The sequence below is a fragment of the Jaculus jaculus genome, chromosome 9, assembly GCF_020740685.1.
Source record: "Jaculus jaculus isolate mJacJac1 chromosome 9, mJacJac1.mat.Y.cur, whole genome shotgun sequence".
In the NCBI taxonomy this organism is placed as follows: Eukaryota; Metazoa; Chordata; class Mammalia; order Rodentia; family Dipodidae; genus Jaculus; species Jaculus jaculus.
The window spans coordinates 105030953-105047639 of NC_059110.1; the positions used below are offsets into that span (position 1 = coordinate 105030953).

General features: G+C 42.5%; 1 protein-coding gene across 2 annotated transcripts in view; it reads left to right on the top strand.

Annotated features, from left to right (window-relative positions):
* The first annotated feature begins 426 nt into the window (after positions 1 to 426).
* Ca10 (carbonic anhydrase 10) overlaps positions 427 to 16687 on the top strand; it is a 546239-nt gene continuing 529978 nt past the window's right edge. Inside the window, exons 1-2 of one of the 2 annotated variants that reach the window (XM_045159300.1) lie at positions 427 to 631; positions 1584 to 2260. In XM_045159300.1, the coding sequence (XP_045015235.1) occupies positions 2200 to 2260 (61 nt within the window). In that variant the 5' untranslated portion in view covers positions 427 to 631; positions 1584 to 2199. The remainder of the gene's footprint in view (positions 632 to 1583; positions 2261 to 16687) is intronic. The other variant, XM_004655625.2, reaches the window with a different exon arrangement.

The following is a 16687-nucleotide window of genomic DNA, read 5'->3' on the forward strand; positions in this document are numbered from 1 at the left end:
TGGCTCGCCGTCCTGGTAGGCGGACAGTCCCGAGCGCAGGGTTTCTCTCCATCATTTCCGCGCACCTCCCACCTCCAACTCTCCGCATCCACTCTGCAACCGCTGCGGGTCCCTGTGTGGCTGCAGAGCGGGCGTGCGCCTCACCCCAGACCTTGTGCGGAAGGACGGGCTGGCGGCGGCGGCGCGGGCTCGGTGGGTGGTGCTCGGGCCGCCCCCTCCTAGCCCCGGGCCAGTGTGCGCGCGCGCCGGCCCGGTGGGGAAACCTTCCCTGGAAGCTGCTGGGTGTCTCCGGCGGAGATAGTATCCCGGGGCCGAGTAAAAGCCTCCAAAGAGAGCTGCTTTAAAGAAAAACAGAGTAAAAGAAGGAAAAAAAATAAATAAATAAGAAGGAAGAAAAGGAAAGGAAAAGGAAAAGAAAAAGAAAAAGAAACCCGAGGGGGAAATCCATTCCCGGAAGGCCCGGGTTCCAGTGGTCTCGGATCCTCCTCCGGGGAGCCGAGTTCGAGGTGCGGCTGTCTATGGCTGGTATCCCGACCTAGACCATTTTTCACCCTCTTGCTGGAGGAGGGAGGAGAGCGACTTGCGGGCAAGAGTTGCATCTGGTCTGGGCACCTGCAGAGAGAACTCTGGGGTAAGTAGTACTCTGGCACCAGAGCGGAAAATGGGACGGAAGGAAAGGAAGAGGGACGAAAGGGAGAGGGCAAGGGAAAAAAAAAAAAAAAAAAGATGCCCAAATAAATAAATAATCCCCAATATTCTGCAGCAGAGGGGGAGCGCACGGCAGGCACAGTGGCACCGTGGTCCCAGGATGAATCCCTCACGGGTCTCTGGCGCCGAAGCAGCTGGCGCGAAGTTCTTTTCCAGGAGAAAAGAAACTCCAAATCGTGGAGGCGGCCGGAGGCAGCCGGCCGGGGAAGGGGGGTGGAGGGCGGAGGATGCAGCCTGGGGCCCCGGCCGAGGCAGCGGCCGCCACCCAGGCCCGAAGCTCCAAGGCTGCCTTGTGCCTCACCGCCCCAACCTGGACCGACTAGTGCCTCCGCCTCCGGGGGCCGCTCGGCTCAGCTGATGCGGGGACTCGTGGCGGGGTCGGGGACGCTCACCTGGCGGAGCCTCCTCCTCCTCCTCCTCCTCCGCCTCCCGCCCCAACCTGCCCTCCTCCCCTCTTCCTCCTCCTCCTCCTCCTCTCCGAATCCGAAAGCGTCGGGATCCGTAGGCGAGGAAATAACGACCCCTGCAGTTGCATTGCGGAAAATCTCGGCGCCGGCGCTAGTTGCGGGCGATGGAAGCGAGGCAACTGGGGGTTCTAGGGAACCCTGGAAAATAGCGGAGGAGCAGAAAGCGCGCGTGCAACGCGGGGAGCCAGCCTGGTCCGCGGCGAGCCCCAGTCGCCAGCCCCCCGCGTCCCCGGCGCCCTGGATCCGAGGCGCGCGGGCAGGAACCCTCTGGGTGGCGGACTCCGGGAGCAGGGAGGGTCAGCAGAGGCTGCCGGCTGTTTCGGACAATAATCTCCCCGCTTCTCTTTCTCTCTGTGGGTGCCGTGTCTGCGCTTCCCCCCCCCCCCCGCCCACCCCGCCCTCCGGAAGCAGGAGGAGGACAGCCCCGAGCAGAGCCTGCAGCCAGCCGCCCTCGGTGACCATGCCGCGGTGAGGGGAACGGACTTCGAGGGCAACTTGTCTCCGCCGACCGCCCGGGTTTAGCCAGCGCAGTAGCAGCGGCTAGGAGCACCTCTCCAACCCCCCCCCCCGCCCCAACACACGGAACTGCACCGCGAGGCCCGGCGGGGGGCTGTCGTCTATGTCTTCTTGGGGCGCCCGGCGGAGCGGAGTCTCGTTTTTGCAGGAAGAGCCCAGCGCCGGTGGCTTCAGGTGTCCGCGGCCGGTGCCATTTCCACCCCTGGTGAGACGAGCGGAGACGCTCGAGCGCGGACACCTCCGAGGCGGCAGCGAGGCATCGGACATGTGTCAGCACATCTGGGGTGCACATCCGTCGAGCCCAAGGGGAGATTTACTGGAACAATACAAACTGCGATATTGATCTTGGGGGGGTGACTGTCCCTGGCCGGCGGCTGTCGGGTGGGAGCGCGAGTGTGCGCTCTCTCGGGAGTGTGTGCGAGTGTGTATATGTGTGTGCCGTGTCGGGCTCCCCCCTTTCCCCCCCTGTTTTCCCGTCGAGTGATGCACTTGGAATGAGAATCGGAGGATGGAAATAGTCTGGGAGGTGCTTTTTCTTCTTCAAGCCAATTTCATCGTCTGCATATCAGGTACGGGACGTGGTGAAGTCAAGGGGAGGGTTTGGGTGATGTGGTGATGTTTGGAATGTCTGGGGTTTTAGCGTGTGTAGACGTCGCGAGGAAAGCCAGGGGGTGGCACAGCCTCTTTCGGTTCTGTGGCTTTGCTGTCTTAGAAATTGAAAGCCATGTAAGCCCAAGGGTGTGTGAGTGCCTCTCTCTCTCTCTTTCCCTCCCTCCCTCCCCCTCCCTGACCCCCCCCCCCATATGTGTGTGTGTGTATTGGTGTGTGGTGGGGTCAGAATCTCCTGCCAAGGGACGAGGGAAAGGATAGGATCCAAGAAAGAAGAGGGAGGTAGATATTTGATTTTCTGCTGTTTTCCTGCCTGAGAACTCTGGCGCCGAAATCTGAGCCTTGGCAACCCCCACCCCCATGTTCTGGCTTTCAAAGTTCCCAAACTCGGTGGTTCCAGGTTGGCAAAATGGACGCGGAGCTTTGCGCTGGCATCTAGGCACTTTCAAGGGACTGCGGGAGTATGCGGGGCTAGGGAGCGCCGGCAGAGATCTGGAGAGATGGAGAAATCCTCCTTACATTCCCTCGATACCTAGGGTAGATTTAGAATGTTAGAAATTCGGTGGCACGCCCACCTCCACCCCAAGTAAAAGAAAAACCCACTCAGACAACAAAATATTACAAAAGCCACTTTAGAATTATGGGTCTTAATTCCCAGAAGTAAGGTTGTGCTGGCTCAGATGCTGGCCCAGGGCTGCTTGTGCCAACCTGTGGTTTCAGGAGCGAATAGTTCCAAGGTGCTGAGGATGAACAGGATAGGGCTGGGACATGCTTGCACCCGAGTGGTCGTGTATTGGGGGGGGTTGTCATTTTTAAGCTGTGTCTTTGTTGGTACAAGAATTTGGGAATGGGAGGGAATTCTGCCTGAAAAGCCCAGGACCAGCTTTATTCCCCAGTTCCCTGGCTCCTCCCACTGACCAGCACCCACTCCATTTCCCTTGCACCTGCCATTTAAACACCCAGGGTGTAGCCCATTTGCTGTGTTCCCTTCTGCCTGCATTCCCTCTGCAGAATTGGGGACTGAGCCAACTTCCCATGAAGTCACCAAGGGAGGATAAACAGGAGCCCTGCCCCCTGTAAGCCAGCTGATACATTTGAACAGCTATGGGGATGGGGTAGGACAGATTTTCTGCCTCTTCCTTTAGCCTTGCCAATCTCCACCCCCTCCCCCCAATTCAGATCTGATTCTGACTATTAAAAACCCTTCATCTGTCTTTATCTTGGCCCCATTTCCAAACACCACTGTTTGATGTCAGTGTTCTCCTCCTAAAACAGGAATGGAATCTGATACCTGAAATCATATTGGCTTGGCCATACAACTAAAAAATGCAACTCAGTAGTACTTTACTGAGTTCTAGTGTTCACGTGGCAGGCAAGGGAAAGTGCTTCAGGGTCATTGCCTTTTGCCTCTCACAATTTATCTTGCTTTTCCAGTAAAACAACCTGGGTTGCTTGTAGAGGTTTACATAAGTTCTCTGTCCAAGATTAGACTAAATGGCATCCTATAAGGCCACATTTTGCATCTTTATGTCAGACTCTTCTCTTGTTCCAGAATATTTCACTAGCCTTTTTTAAACCTGTTTCCAGCATCATAAATAATTTTCTGTCAGACCAGCCATCTGAGTTTCATTCAGACTGGCAAACATTGGCTAAGGCTCTGGATTTCCCCCAGAATCCTCTTTGGCCCAATGCTCTGAACTGTACCAGGAAATGACATAGGAGAATAAGAAGAGCAAATATGCGTCCTGAGCCTCCAAAAGAGGTCTTGGTGGCACACACCTGTCATAGCTGCATTTGATTCGCTAGATCAGCAACTAAATTATTCAAACAGAATAATAATTCCAGGCCAGGAGAAGTGCTATGGAGTGTGTGTGTGTGTGTGTGTGTGTGTGTGCTTTTTCATGTATTTAGGAAATAATCATCATTGCTATATAATGAGGGGATGAAAGTGTTATAAAAATTGCTCGTTATTAGCAAAACACAGAAAACTAGGTTAGCCTTCCACATGTTTAGTTAAGAGCTGCCTTCGTTGGCACTCTATGAAGACATATACACAAAGATTCAGCATTAGGTACATTATACTTAACTTCAAAAGGCCATTCTTTCTCCATGATCTATGTGTTCTCCTCCTATAAACAGAACCACTTACTCAATGATGCTCATCTATGTCTAAATTATGATTAGTGATATAATCATGAATCACAGTTGCCACAGTGTGGATCTTCAACTCCTTTCTCTTCCCATCTGACAGCCTGAGGATGTGTAGGAATGCAGTGCACTAAGATTGAATAATCGTGCCTCAGAGAGGGTTTAGTGGCTCTTTCATTTTTGTCCCCATGATTTGTAGTTTTAATTTACTCATGACTGAGCTTCACCAAAAGGAACAAAACCTGATCATAGAATCTATTAAATCAAAAAATTAATATATAAAAACTAAGCCCTTCTTCACCATCTTAGAAAGAGATATTCCAAACAGTGAATGGTAATAATCTGCATCACATTACCAGACAGTGATGAATGATCCATTGGTAGGGTCAACTTCAATCCTAAGAAACATGGGTCTGGGAAAGGCCAGTATAAAAAAAAAAAGCCTGCAGTATAAACATTTTGCCGAACGAAATGTTATGTGGAACGCTTGTAGAGTGGATTGTATTTGATGGTCTCTTCTAAGAAAACTCTAGGTTTATAGCTTACGGTCTTGTTAAGCAAATGTTCCAACCCCCACTCATAGCCCCTCCATCCCAACACACATGGAGACAGAGACAGAGACAGAGAGAGGGGGGGAGGGAGGGAGGGAGGGATGGTGGGAGAAAGAGACACAGAGAGAGAATACTTTTCTGCATGCTTGTTTTAGTACCTTACATTAGGTAAGATACCTGGGCTTCATCGACTTGGTGGCTGTGCAGAAGTAATTTGGTTAGGAAAGGGACCAGGGGTCCCTGTGTCTAGGTTAGTTTGCTGCTGAGCAAGTAGCACGTGTGTCTTCCATTTGAGAGATCATATAAATAATTTTGGTGACTTAGGGACAACACAAAAAAAAAGATGAAGAAGGAATGCCATGATCAGAGAATTCTCCTTGGCGTTCATTAAACCCAGATGTCTATTTTGTTAAAAATGTAAGATAGGTAGCTGGGATGTGTAAAGAGACCAGGAAGAGAGGAAAGAAGAGAGGGAGAGATGGAGACAGAGAGACATGGTTTTTCCCTAAGCTAGCAAGAATGCCATTCCCTCCCTACAAAAGCCTCTCAGATGAGTGAGAAAGAAAGCTTAGCAGCATGAGGAGAGAATTTCCTGGTCAAAGAGAGCTGCTTGGTTTCCTTCATACCGTGTACCTTACTTTCCTATTATGTAACTTTGCTTCCTTGTCAGTTTATTCATAATAACAGCAATAACAATTTGAATTATGAGATACACTTTCACATTTTAAATATAATGCAGGTATTTTAGTTTGTTTCTTCTTAGAATTTGTAGGGGATAATTTTATACATGAGGCAAACCATCCAGAACTCATACCCAGGTCAAAGTGAACTAAAAATTAGTATATCATTTCATTCAAGTTGTCCTTCAGATGATTTTTTTAATTCAGTGTTTATTTTTAATTTTGATATCTTTCATTGAAGAATAAATTTGGTTAAATGGGTACTAGTATTAAAATTTGGAAGTTAATATAATTTAAAGCTAGAAATATGGTAACATTTAGTTGGACATAATTCTTTCAATCTAGCACATAAAGAAAGCTATTACCCAAATATCCCCAGCATACTTTAAATAGTACTCCTGAGCCAGGCATGGTGGTGCATGCCTTTTATCCCAGCATTTGGGAGTCAGAGGTAGGAGGATCACAGTGAATTCAAGGCCACCCTGAGAGTACATAGTGAATTATAGATCAGCCTGAGCTAGAGTGAGATCCTACCTCAAAAACCAAAAAAGAAAAAAAAAATGTACTCCCCAGACACAAGAAATGTCTATCTAGTATAGTCCTTTCCTAATCTAAAGACTATAAATTTATCTACCTATGTATATAAAGGTTATGAAACATAACACCTTGCATATTTTTTAGATGGATTAAATGTGTTTGGTGATGTTTCAGTGAGGACAGTGTCTGACACATAAGCATTCAGTAGTATCAATTATTATTTATTTCCCAAAAGTCCCAGTTGATATAGATTTAGCTGTGGTAGAATAGAAATCTTTTTTCCCTGTTGGCTTGTTTAAAAGAATACTCATTGGCCAGAGCATTTCATAATATAGAGCATCAATTCTACTTCCAATGAAGTCTTGACTATAGCCTTTGAAAATGTGTCATTTTTGTTTTCTTTTAATAGAACCAGTAGCATTAAGCTTTGGTACATCATGATGAATGGATCCTAGCTTATTTCTATTCCTCAGTATTGATATGAAACTTGGAACATCTGATATATCACTTGGTCATTATGTACAGCATATTAACCATGGGATCAACTGAGTTTTTCATATTCTTCTTATATATTATAGTTCAGTGCAGACCCAACATTAAAGACCTTCCAAGTTGGCAAATGGCCTAGGCACTCGATATGACTTGAAATAGAACAGCCCATTAAATATAAATGAGCCCCACCCAAAATGACTACTCATCAGATTATCTCATTAGCAAGATAGTTTCAATTATTTTTCCTATGTGATGTCACACAGCCAAAATGCAAACCCTCATCTTAGATGAAACTCTCAAGTCAGTAAGTGGAGAGAGTCTTCCTGAGTAATAAAAAAATTACCAAAGACAAAAAGCTATGTAAATGTGGAGAAACCTTTCACTGACTTAGAAGGGTTTGACTGACATCTGAAGAAGTCAGTACCTAACACTTTATTTCACCATTTTCACTAAGTGTTACATATTTTGGCCTAAGGTATCCATCAGAAAAGTGCCATAAAAGTGTATGGTAGTCAACCCCTTCAGAAATTTCATTCTACCATCCAACACTATTCTAACCACCTACATGATGTAAGTGGTTGTCTTTACTTCTCAGTCTGTTTCCCTTCAAAAATGACAATTAGATCTACATTCTCTATTTATAAAGGACTGTTGAGAGAAATGTCAGAAAATATCCTAAATATTCTTCCTGCTTTGCAAATGTAACATGTCTATGTCTTTGCTAATATTTATTATGTTAGTGCATAATGGAAACAATGTCAATTGTCTGATATAGGACATAAATTCTATAAATTGGAAAAATAATGCATGAAAGAAAATAAGGACATTGGATGAATTCTAGACCTTGAAATGAAAGAAATGGAGAACATTTATACTAAAGGGAAAGAGCAGGGGTGAGTGGAAATAAAAGGCTGGGGCAATTACATGGCAAGCGAAAGGGCATGAGGGGAAGTACTGGGAAGACTTCTGCAAATGAATTCAAAGATTTTCTTTGGGAGATGCTGGAATATTGGGACAAACCTTCTTAGAAAGCTACTGAGTTAGAAAATGTAGAGTAGTTTTAACATAGTTATGTTCATTCTTGTTCTTTTAAAAAATGTAGATCATCATCTTAATACAATGGATGAAACTTAATTAAAACTTGCTTGCAAGTTTCACACTACTTTGGATCTCAAGTTAGTATAACATCTCTTCAACTACTGCTATACTTGACATAGTTTATATCCTATTTAGGATTTCAGACAGTTGGGGGGTTTCATGGGGGACAGGGGTTCACCTTTCTCATATACAATATGGAGCAATACCACTACAGGTTTTAGTTTCTGCAAGGTAGGTACAAAGATAACAAAGCACTATTGATAAAATGCCTAGCACAATATCTAGATTATAGTAACCCAATGTCAAATTACAGATAGCATACGAGAACCAGCATAGACTTCGAACAAAGATGGGCCTGCTTGTGAATTGCAACTTTGTCATTCATTCTCTTATAGTGTCTGAGAAGTAATTTAGGCTCAGTGAGTCAGCCCTTCCTTATCTGTAAAATGAGGATTGGAGAACTACACAGTTTGCCACCATGCTGTGCATGTGGTAGCAGCCCAATGAATTAAAAGTATTCCCATAAAATAACTATGACTCCATTATTGCCATCATCTTCATGACTAACACCAATAGTGATCACTGTGGTAACATTTGGGGTCAGGATTTGTATATGCTAATTAATCATTCACTCATTTCCACTCTGTTCAACAAAATAGTATGAACAAATGCCTGTATATGAGGTACTGGACTCACACAAATGTACATCTGGTTTCTGGTCTTTTATAAAACAGCATATGTAATGTGATAGAGATGTATGTAGACTGTAGTGGAAATATGAAATAGAAGCAATTGACTGATGGATGCAAAAAGTGAATTTATAGAGAAAACATTCAAACTAGAATATATGCAACATCAAAATAACAGGGTAGGAGTAAGGGAAATGCCATAAGGTAAAGCTATTTTGTTTTTCAACAAGCGTAGACCAAAAAAAAAAAAAAAAAAATCAAAACTCTGGTTAAGTGAGCATCTAGAGTCAATGGGTTGCTATAAGTAGCTAGAACTGGAATTATAGCAAAAACCTGGGGTCAAAATGAAAATGTTCTCAAGCCAAGATGAGAAATTTAAACCTTATCTTTTTGTTAGAAAAAGCCAAGGAAAGTGATGTAATAACCTTTGTTTTTAACCTAATAATAAACACTTGTAATAAGCAGTAACCTACAAACCAAACTCTTTGCCCCCTTTCCTATCAACTTCTATTCTTGATCACAGAACTCAGAAAATCCAGTTTTTCAACTAAAAACCTAGTCTAGTTCAGTCTATGTGACATTCTGTGTGAGATAAAACACAAGAAGCCATTTTTCCAAACTCATCTGGCTCTGCATTACCTTGATCTTTGAAATTTGGTACTTGCGTGCTAAGCAAATATCTTCAATTTTGTACTTGAATCATGAAAACAACCGTGTCTTTAATGTCATATGAAAACCAAGAAAATGGATCCATTCATAGTATTTGTGTCATGAAGATTAACTGTGGGCTAAGCAGTACATACACTGCATGGCATGAAACAGATGCTTGAAGTGCTACCAAATAGTTTGAAGAGATTTTATTTAATTTCACTATGTGCCACTCTTATTTCCAGTCCATGACATGATCATTTGGGAGAACACACTAGTAGTCCACCAAATTATATACCCATTGAAACCTCTCAATGATCCAGTTACTAATGAGACAGTATACAGACCTAAAATTAAACTGCTATGTACCTATTTATGTGACATTCATTGAGGATGTGCTAAAGTTATAATTTATAATCTAGCTAAACATTATTTTTGCATGTGTACATATATGTGGTATGTGTGCATTATGTGTATGTATATTTGCATGGCTGTGGTGTACACATATGTGTTCATACATGTGTGCACATGCATGTGGAGACCAGAGGTTGATGTGGCATCTCTCTCTCAATCACTGTCCTCCTTATTTGTTGAGACAGGGTCTTTCACTTGAGCCCAAGGGCCCAGTGATTTGGATAATCTAGCTAGCCAGCTTGTCCCAAGGATCCCCTGTCTCTGATTCCCCAGTACTGGTATTCTAGGTAGAGCACTAAGCACACTTGTCATTTATGTGAATGCTGAAGATCCAAACTCAGGTATTCCCACTTTACTGAACAGGTATTTCCCCAGCTTCTGGAGGTTTAAAATATTAGCAGTTATGAAAGAATGTAATAAGAAGGGTAGAGAAAGTGTAGTAACTGCTGCTAGAGGTTACTGAGCTGGGTCTTGAAGAATGCTACATTGTTGGCTTGGGAAAATTGGCTGATTAAGCTGAGTGTGAAGGATGGATGGTCATAGGAAACTACAGAGAGATGAGGCAGGAGGTGATACATTCAATGAATGGTGCACAAGGGCAATATGGAAATAACTGGGGATGGAGTATGACAGACAAGGTTGAGATGAGAGTGTTCAAGAGTATGATTTCAATAGAAGTGACTCCTTGCACGTAACAATGCTATCAAAACACAAACACATTGTGCCTCTCCCTTCAGGAAAGGCCTCCTTGTGAGGCCCTGAAGACACGGTGCCTGCATCCTTCTCTTTATTGGAAACAGACCAGTCAGGTTAAAGCTGATGGCTCTGGTCCAGCCATGCTCCATTGGCCTGAGATCACTAAGCATTTTCCAGTGTTGTCTCTGGTTTGTTCCAGGGGGGTTCCCAGAAGTTTTTGAGGGAACTCAGGTATAGTTTAACCTTATTTTATTTATTGCTAGGTATTTAAAACATAGGAAAGAGAGCCAGAAATCTATACTTTGCAATGTGCCAGTTATCATCTAATCCTCTGATTATTGACTATTTCCCTTGCTTTTTTACAGTTTTTGTCCCTAATAACCTAAATCATAACTTTAAAGGATTTCTAGCTTGCATAGTTTGGGGGTGGCTCTTCCAGTAATAAGAACTGGGGTGGGACAGCCTTTATAACAAAGCTACAATTACTCCATATTAGTATAATCAGGCTGGTAATTGGGTACCCAGCCTATGTATTTGATAACATTTGCATGAAGGACTATCAGGATGGCAGTGGAGAGATGATCAGTGGCTAGGAAAGAGGATTCCTATAAACACCTCCTGAACTGGGAAAGGTGGCACTTTCATCATATCAAATGCAAAGTTAGTCTTTAATTCTGTTGAATCCCTCATGCCTAGTGACTAAAGGGGATGGCAGTAGGAAATGAGGCCTGTGACTTTCAGGTGAGTATTCCAGAGCCAAGTTTTGCTGGCTTTGCAACACATTTGGCAACGATGCCAGAGTTGGAATAAACACATTTACTGAAGGATATGAGTCAACACATTTCCCTTCCGCTCCCTGCTCTCTCCCCAGTACACACTCTGCTACCTTTTACCCTCAAGAAAAACAATTCTGATGGAGGCATTTGCTGAGTGAGTTCAGCCCTTTTCTCTGTGAGGTTAGAATAGTAATAAATGTTGCATCAGACTCTTGAAATCAATAAATCCATGGCAGGTGATTACTTTTTTTCTCCCCCAGTGTTTGTTCATTCATTCCACACAGGCTAGTGAAAGGATGCCTCCTGTGATGTGGGCACTGGGCCAGTCATATGGTAAAATGTGGTGAACAAAACATTTTGATCTTTGTCTTTGTAGAATATCCATGTAGTGATTCACAAATAGTATTGGGTTTATTTCCATTATGCAGCCCAGAGCTTGACATTTAGAAGATTTGCACTAATGAATAGATGGATGAATATATAAGTTAATAGAGAGGAGTGATGTAGAATTGTGTTGTGAGACAGTGGTGGGAAGGCAAGACAAAGCAGATCTCCTCACCAGCTTTTCTCTTGCCTGTGCTACCTGTAGGTTTCCAATGTACACAAAGTGAGAGAGAAAGAGAACAAAAGGTTTTATAGTTTCCTATCAATGCCTGAGTTTTCTCAGACTCAACTCAACAAGTGATAAATTGTTTAAGATGTATTTCAGTTTCTTTGTGTTCTGTGACACCACACTAAACACCTGAACTGGGATCATTGAGGATCAACAGATTCATTGTTGTTCCTTTTTTCACAGCATCTTGGTCCTTTGTAAAAGTGATCACTTCAGAGATGGGTTTTCAGGCTGGGAAAGATAGATCAGTTAGTAAAGTGCTTGTGTCTTAAGGGTGAGTCCTGGAATTTGAGCCACCAAACCCACATAAGTGCCAGGAATGGTGGCATGCACCTACCTGAGTCTCAGGTGCTGAGGAGTCAGATATAAGAGTATCCCTAGTACTCACTAGCTAGCCAGACTAGCCTGATTGGTAAACTCGAGGCCAATGAGAGACCCTGTATCAAAAAAAGAGGTGCACAGCATTACTGAGGAACAGAAACCCAAGGCTGTCTTCTGACCTCTACATGCACACACATACATGCACACCTCAATATGTGCACCTACATACAAACATCCATGCATATACCACACATGATATACACATGAAAAATAAAAGATACAATGCTTTGATGTTTTTCAGCGTGGGAAAACTGATACTTTAGAGGAGCTCACTGTCCTTTAATTAGTACTAAATGGGAATACTTCAGAAGAATTAGCTCCCTCCTTGACTATTGATGCAAAGAAATATGAGAAATGACTCTTCTCTATAGTGTTTTCAAATTGTGTCAATAAAATAAAGAAGAAGACTTGCTTCTCTTCTAGTCTGTTGCACAGAATAGGGTTATATTGGCTGTTAGAGATGGATTAGTGGTTAAGGCGATTGCCTGTAAAGCCCAAGAACATAGTTTCACTTCTCCAGTACCCATGGAAGCCAGATGTACAAAGGTGCACATGAATCTGGAGTTTGTTTGCAGTGACTGGCGGCCCCAATGTGCCCATTCTCTCTCTATCTGCCTTTTTCTTTCTATCTCATAAATAAATAAATAAATAACTCAAAAAAATAGTAATAAGGTTATAACTGACAAGTCCTTACCAGAGGAAAGAGTCAGGAATCTAGGAATTTGAAACAACAGATTTTGTTGTTGTTGTTGTTTGGGATGCAAATTCTCTGTCTCATCACTTAGCAACTGTAAGAAAATTCAGTAAGATCACATTTGTTGTTTGTTTGTTGTTTTAATTATAGGAAAGGGGGTAGGAAAAGGAGGAATTAAAAACTGTCCCCCTTGATAACTTCTGACCACATAAGATGTTTTGGGACTGTACTGACAGGAATCAAAGCATCTTGGATATTCTACTTCTCTGAAGTGTCTTGAATGTGAATAGAAATGTGTCATTTGCCATCCAATTCTCATAGCACCCCTTTATGTCTCACCTCTCAAGTCAAGTGACTCAAACCCTTGCAGAATAAAATAAAAGGAGGAAAGTCGTCATTTTTAATATGTGTAATAGCTGCGCCCCTGTTTCTCCTATGTGAAGTAGTTTTTGTGGCTTTTTAACTTTAGTGTAGTATTGTGGGAGTCAAATGAAAAATGCAATGCCAGGTGTATGAGTCGGTGTGTGTGACCTTTGAATGTTCTTTCTCCTGCTTCTGGAACTGCTGGAATTACAGCTTGACTGTGTCAATTGAATGCTTGTATTGTACCACATTTATAGGTGAGATGTGTTGAGTAAATTAATGAATGAGTACTATGTTGATGCATTGGATATTTAGGCTAAATGTATATTTAAATTAGATTCTCTTCCTTAATCTGTATTCCTTGAAAGATGAGGAATGTATTTGCAGAAGTTTCTTAGGGTCATAAAATGGATTGATGCTAGGAATCATTGGTTGTATTTGAAAACCAACCATAATATTGGAGTGTCAAAGAAAAATTGGGAGAAACATATAACCCCCAAATCCAGTGACATAGCACAGTAGAGGCATCCTTCATCCTTTTACAATTTAGATCAGTGTGTATCGGGGGAAGGTTGGTAGAGGGAAGGGATAAAAGAAAAAATATTTCCTGTCTTTTAAAACTGAGGTATCTGAAAGCTGATGAAGGAAATTACCTCAAGTTATGGCTTCTGAGGTTTTCCAGGTGACAACATCAACATATTGAGAAAATGACCATAGATAATTTTGGGAGAGGTTTTGACAGGCCAAGAAGTAATCTGGTCAGTCTCATGGCCATATCTTATTCCAAAGGAGAAAAAGACTTGTAGACTACCTTTGTACTTAGCAGCAAAGGGAAGAGGTTAGCTCAACAGTTAGCTAGTGTCTGCCACTTTATTCATCATACTTTATAATCTATCAAAAAAAGCATTTTATATTTGTATGCCCTATTTTGGGATGTGTGTGTGTGTGTGTGTGTTATATGCTTTATAGTTAACAACTGTTTTCAGATAGATAGAAGATAGATAGATAGACAGATAGATATTCTATTGAATTATTTCTTTAAGATAATTCAAATATTGTAATTACTGAGTCATGTAGTATTAAGTTCTTTATGGTTTTGTCATATGATACCCATAACTAAAGTATAAACTACTAAAAACCTTTAAGAAGCACACCTGAATTTCTTGAATAAACATATATGTAGGACAGTGTCTAAGCTTTCACAGATCCTTTAAGAAGGATTTACCACCACCTCCTGAAAACCATTAAACATAAACTGAGTGCTAATAGTGCTGAGTAAATGGCTCAGCAGGTAAAGTGCCTGCTATGCAAACATGAAGATCTGAGTTTGGCTTCCCAGTACCCAGGTAAATGCCAGGTGGGCTTATAATCCTAGCAGTTGGCAAACAAAGATAGAGGATTCTTGAAGTGACCTGACTAGTTAGCCTAGCCACATCAGTGAGTTCTGGACTCAGTGAGTGACCCTGTCTCAATACATAATAGATGGAGCAATTCTCTGGCCTCCACATGTATGAATGCACATGTATGTTCATGTGCCTGCCCAACACACACACACACACACACATGATGCTGTTGTGCTTCACAAAATTCATGTCAGAAATAGGAAATTGTGGGTAAAAGCAAGTATGTGCCTCTCTTGGATGGATCTAGAATTTGGGGAATTAGGTAGTGTTCCTCAAGTATGTTTTTATTAAGTTATAGGGAAGAGAGAAAAAAATTGGTCTTCAGATCAAAATATTAGAATGAAAGTTAGAACCTTTCATATTTACTGTTAGTTTGCTACCCCTAGTACTGTGCGTAAGGGCCAGTCACTTCTTTGGCTCCCAGTTTTCCCTTTTAAACCAGCATCTTATCCTAACATGGGAACTTGATGGTTGTTGCAGTCCGGTTCGCATCGCTGTTAGAAATCACCCAACCAAGAGCAGCTTCTGGGAAAAAGAGATTTATTTTGGCTTACGGGCTCGAGGGGAAGCTCCACGATGGCAGGGGAAACCGATGGCATGAGCAGAGGGTGGACATCACCCCCTGGCCAACATAAGATGGACCACAGCAACAGGAGGATGTGCCAAACACTGGCAAGGGGAAACTGGCTATAAAGCCCATAAGCCCGCCCCCAACAATACACTCCCTCCAGGAGGCATTAATTCCCAAATATCCATCAGCTGGGAACCTAGCATTCAGAACACCTAAGTTTATGGGGGACACCTGAATCAAACCACCACAATGGTGGTAAGAGATTTTTATAGATAATTTCACACCTTACTGGATTTTGCTTGGCTTTTTCAGTTAAGGTTATAAAACTTAAAGTACAAGAAGAACTTTCAAGACTATATCAGAAAAGGGATAAGTGACTTTCTAGATGGAAAAGCATGAGATATGTTATTGTTACAGAATAGCATAAACCCTATTTTGCAAAGAGATAACATTTTAGCCTACTAGTCAGATCCTAGAGAAAAGTATAGGGCTCATTATTGGCTGCTACATGAAAGTATTTGTTGGAAATTTTGTGTATTCTTTTATTATTGCATCAGCTTTTCTGATAGTGATTGTGTGACCTTGAGGTGTTCCTTAATATCCCTAAGTAAGCCTTGGTGATGCCATGTACAAACTGTAAGTGAGTGTGTTTGTCTCTCAAGGTTAGGGGGATTTTCATTTACAGTAATATGGTGCTGGGTCTATAGAATGAACTTGATACATGGTAGATGTTTTTAATATTTTATTTTTATTTAATTATTTATTTGGGAGAGAGAGAAATAGGCAGGAGAAAGAGAGAGAGAGATAATTGGCACACCAGGGACACCAGCCACTGCAAACAAACTCCAGATGCATGTGCCCCTTTGTACATCTGGCTTACATGGGTCCTGGAGATTCGAATCTGCGTTCTTTGGCTTTGCAGGCAAGCACCTTAACCACTAAGCCATCTCTCTAGCCCTAGATTATTTTTTTTTTAATTTTAGTATTCTGGGGTAGGGTTTTGCTCTACCCCAGGCTGACCTCAAATTCACTATGTTGTTTCAGGGTGGCCTTGAACTCACAGCAATCTTCCTTCTTGGCCTCCCAAGTGTTGATACATGACAGATTTTGCTATTGCTATATATGTAGGTAAAAGAACAAAAGTCACATTGAGCAAAATTAGGAAAGAATTTGGTAATATCAAGTCAAACATGGTGAGTAAATGAAATAATGCATGTGAGAGTGTTTAGCAGAATACTTGTACATAATCAATTAAGCTTGGTTGAATTTGATTCACTTGGGAGATATTTTAAAGGTAATAAGAAGGAAAACAATCATGTCTTTTCTTAGAATGAGGTTCAGATACAATTTATTAAGTCTAAGACATAACTTTTCTTTCTGTTTTAACTTATTGCTACACATTTTTCAGCAAATAAATATGGTTTAAACTTAACAAGTTTTCCTGTGTGCATGGTCTCATATCATCCATTAAAAATCTAATATTGTGGCTGGAAAGATAGCTTAGCAGGTAAGGCACTTGCCTGCAAAGCCCAAGGACCCAGGGCTTGATTCCCCAATACCCACATAAGCCAGATGCATAAGGTGTACATGTACTTGGAGTTCACTTGCAGTGGATGGAGGCTCTGGCACTCCC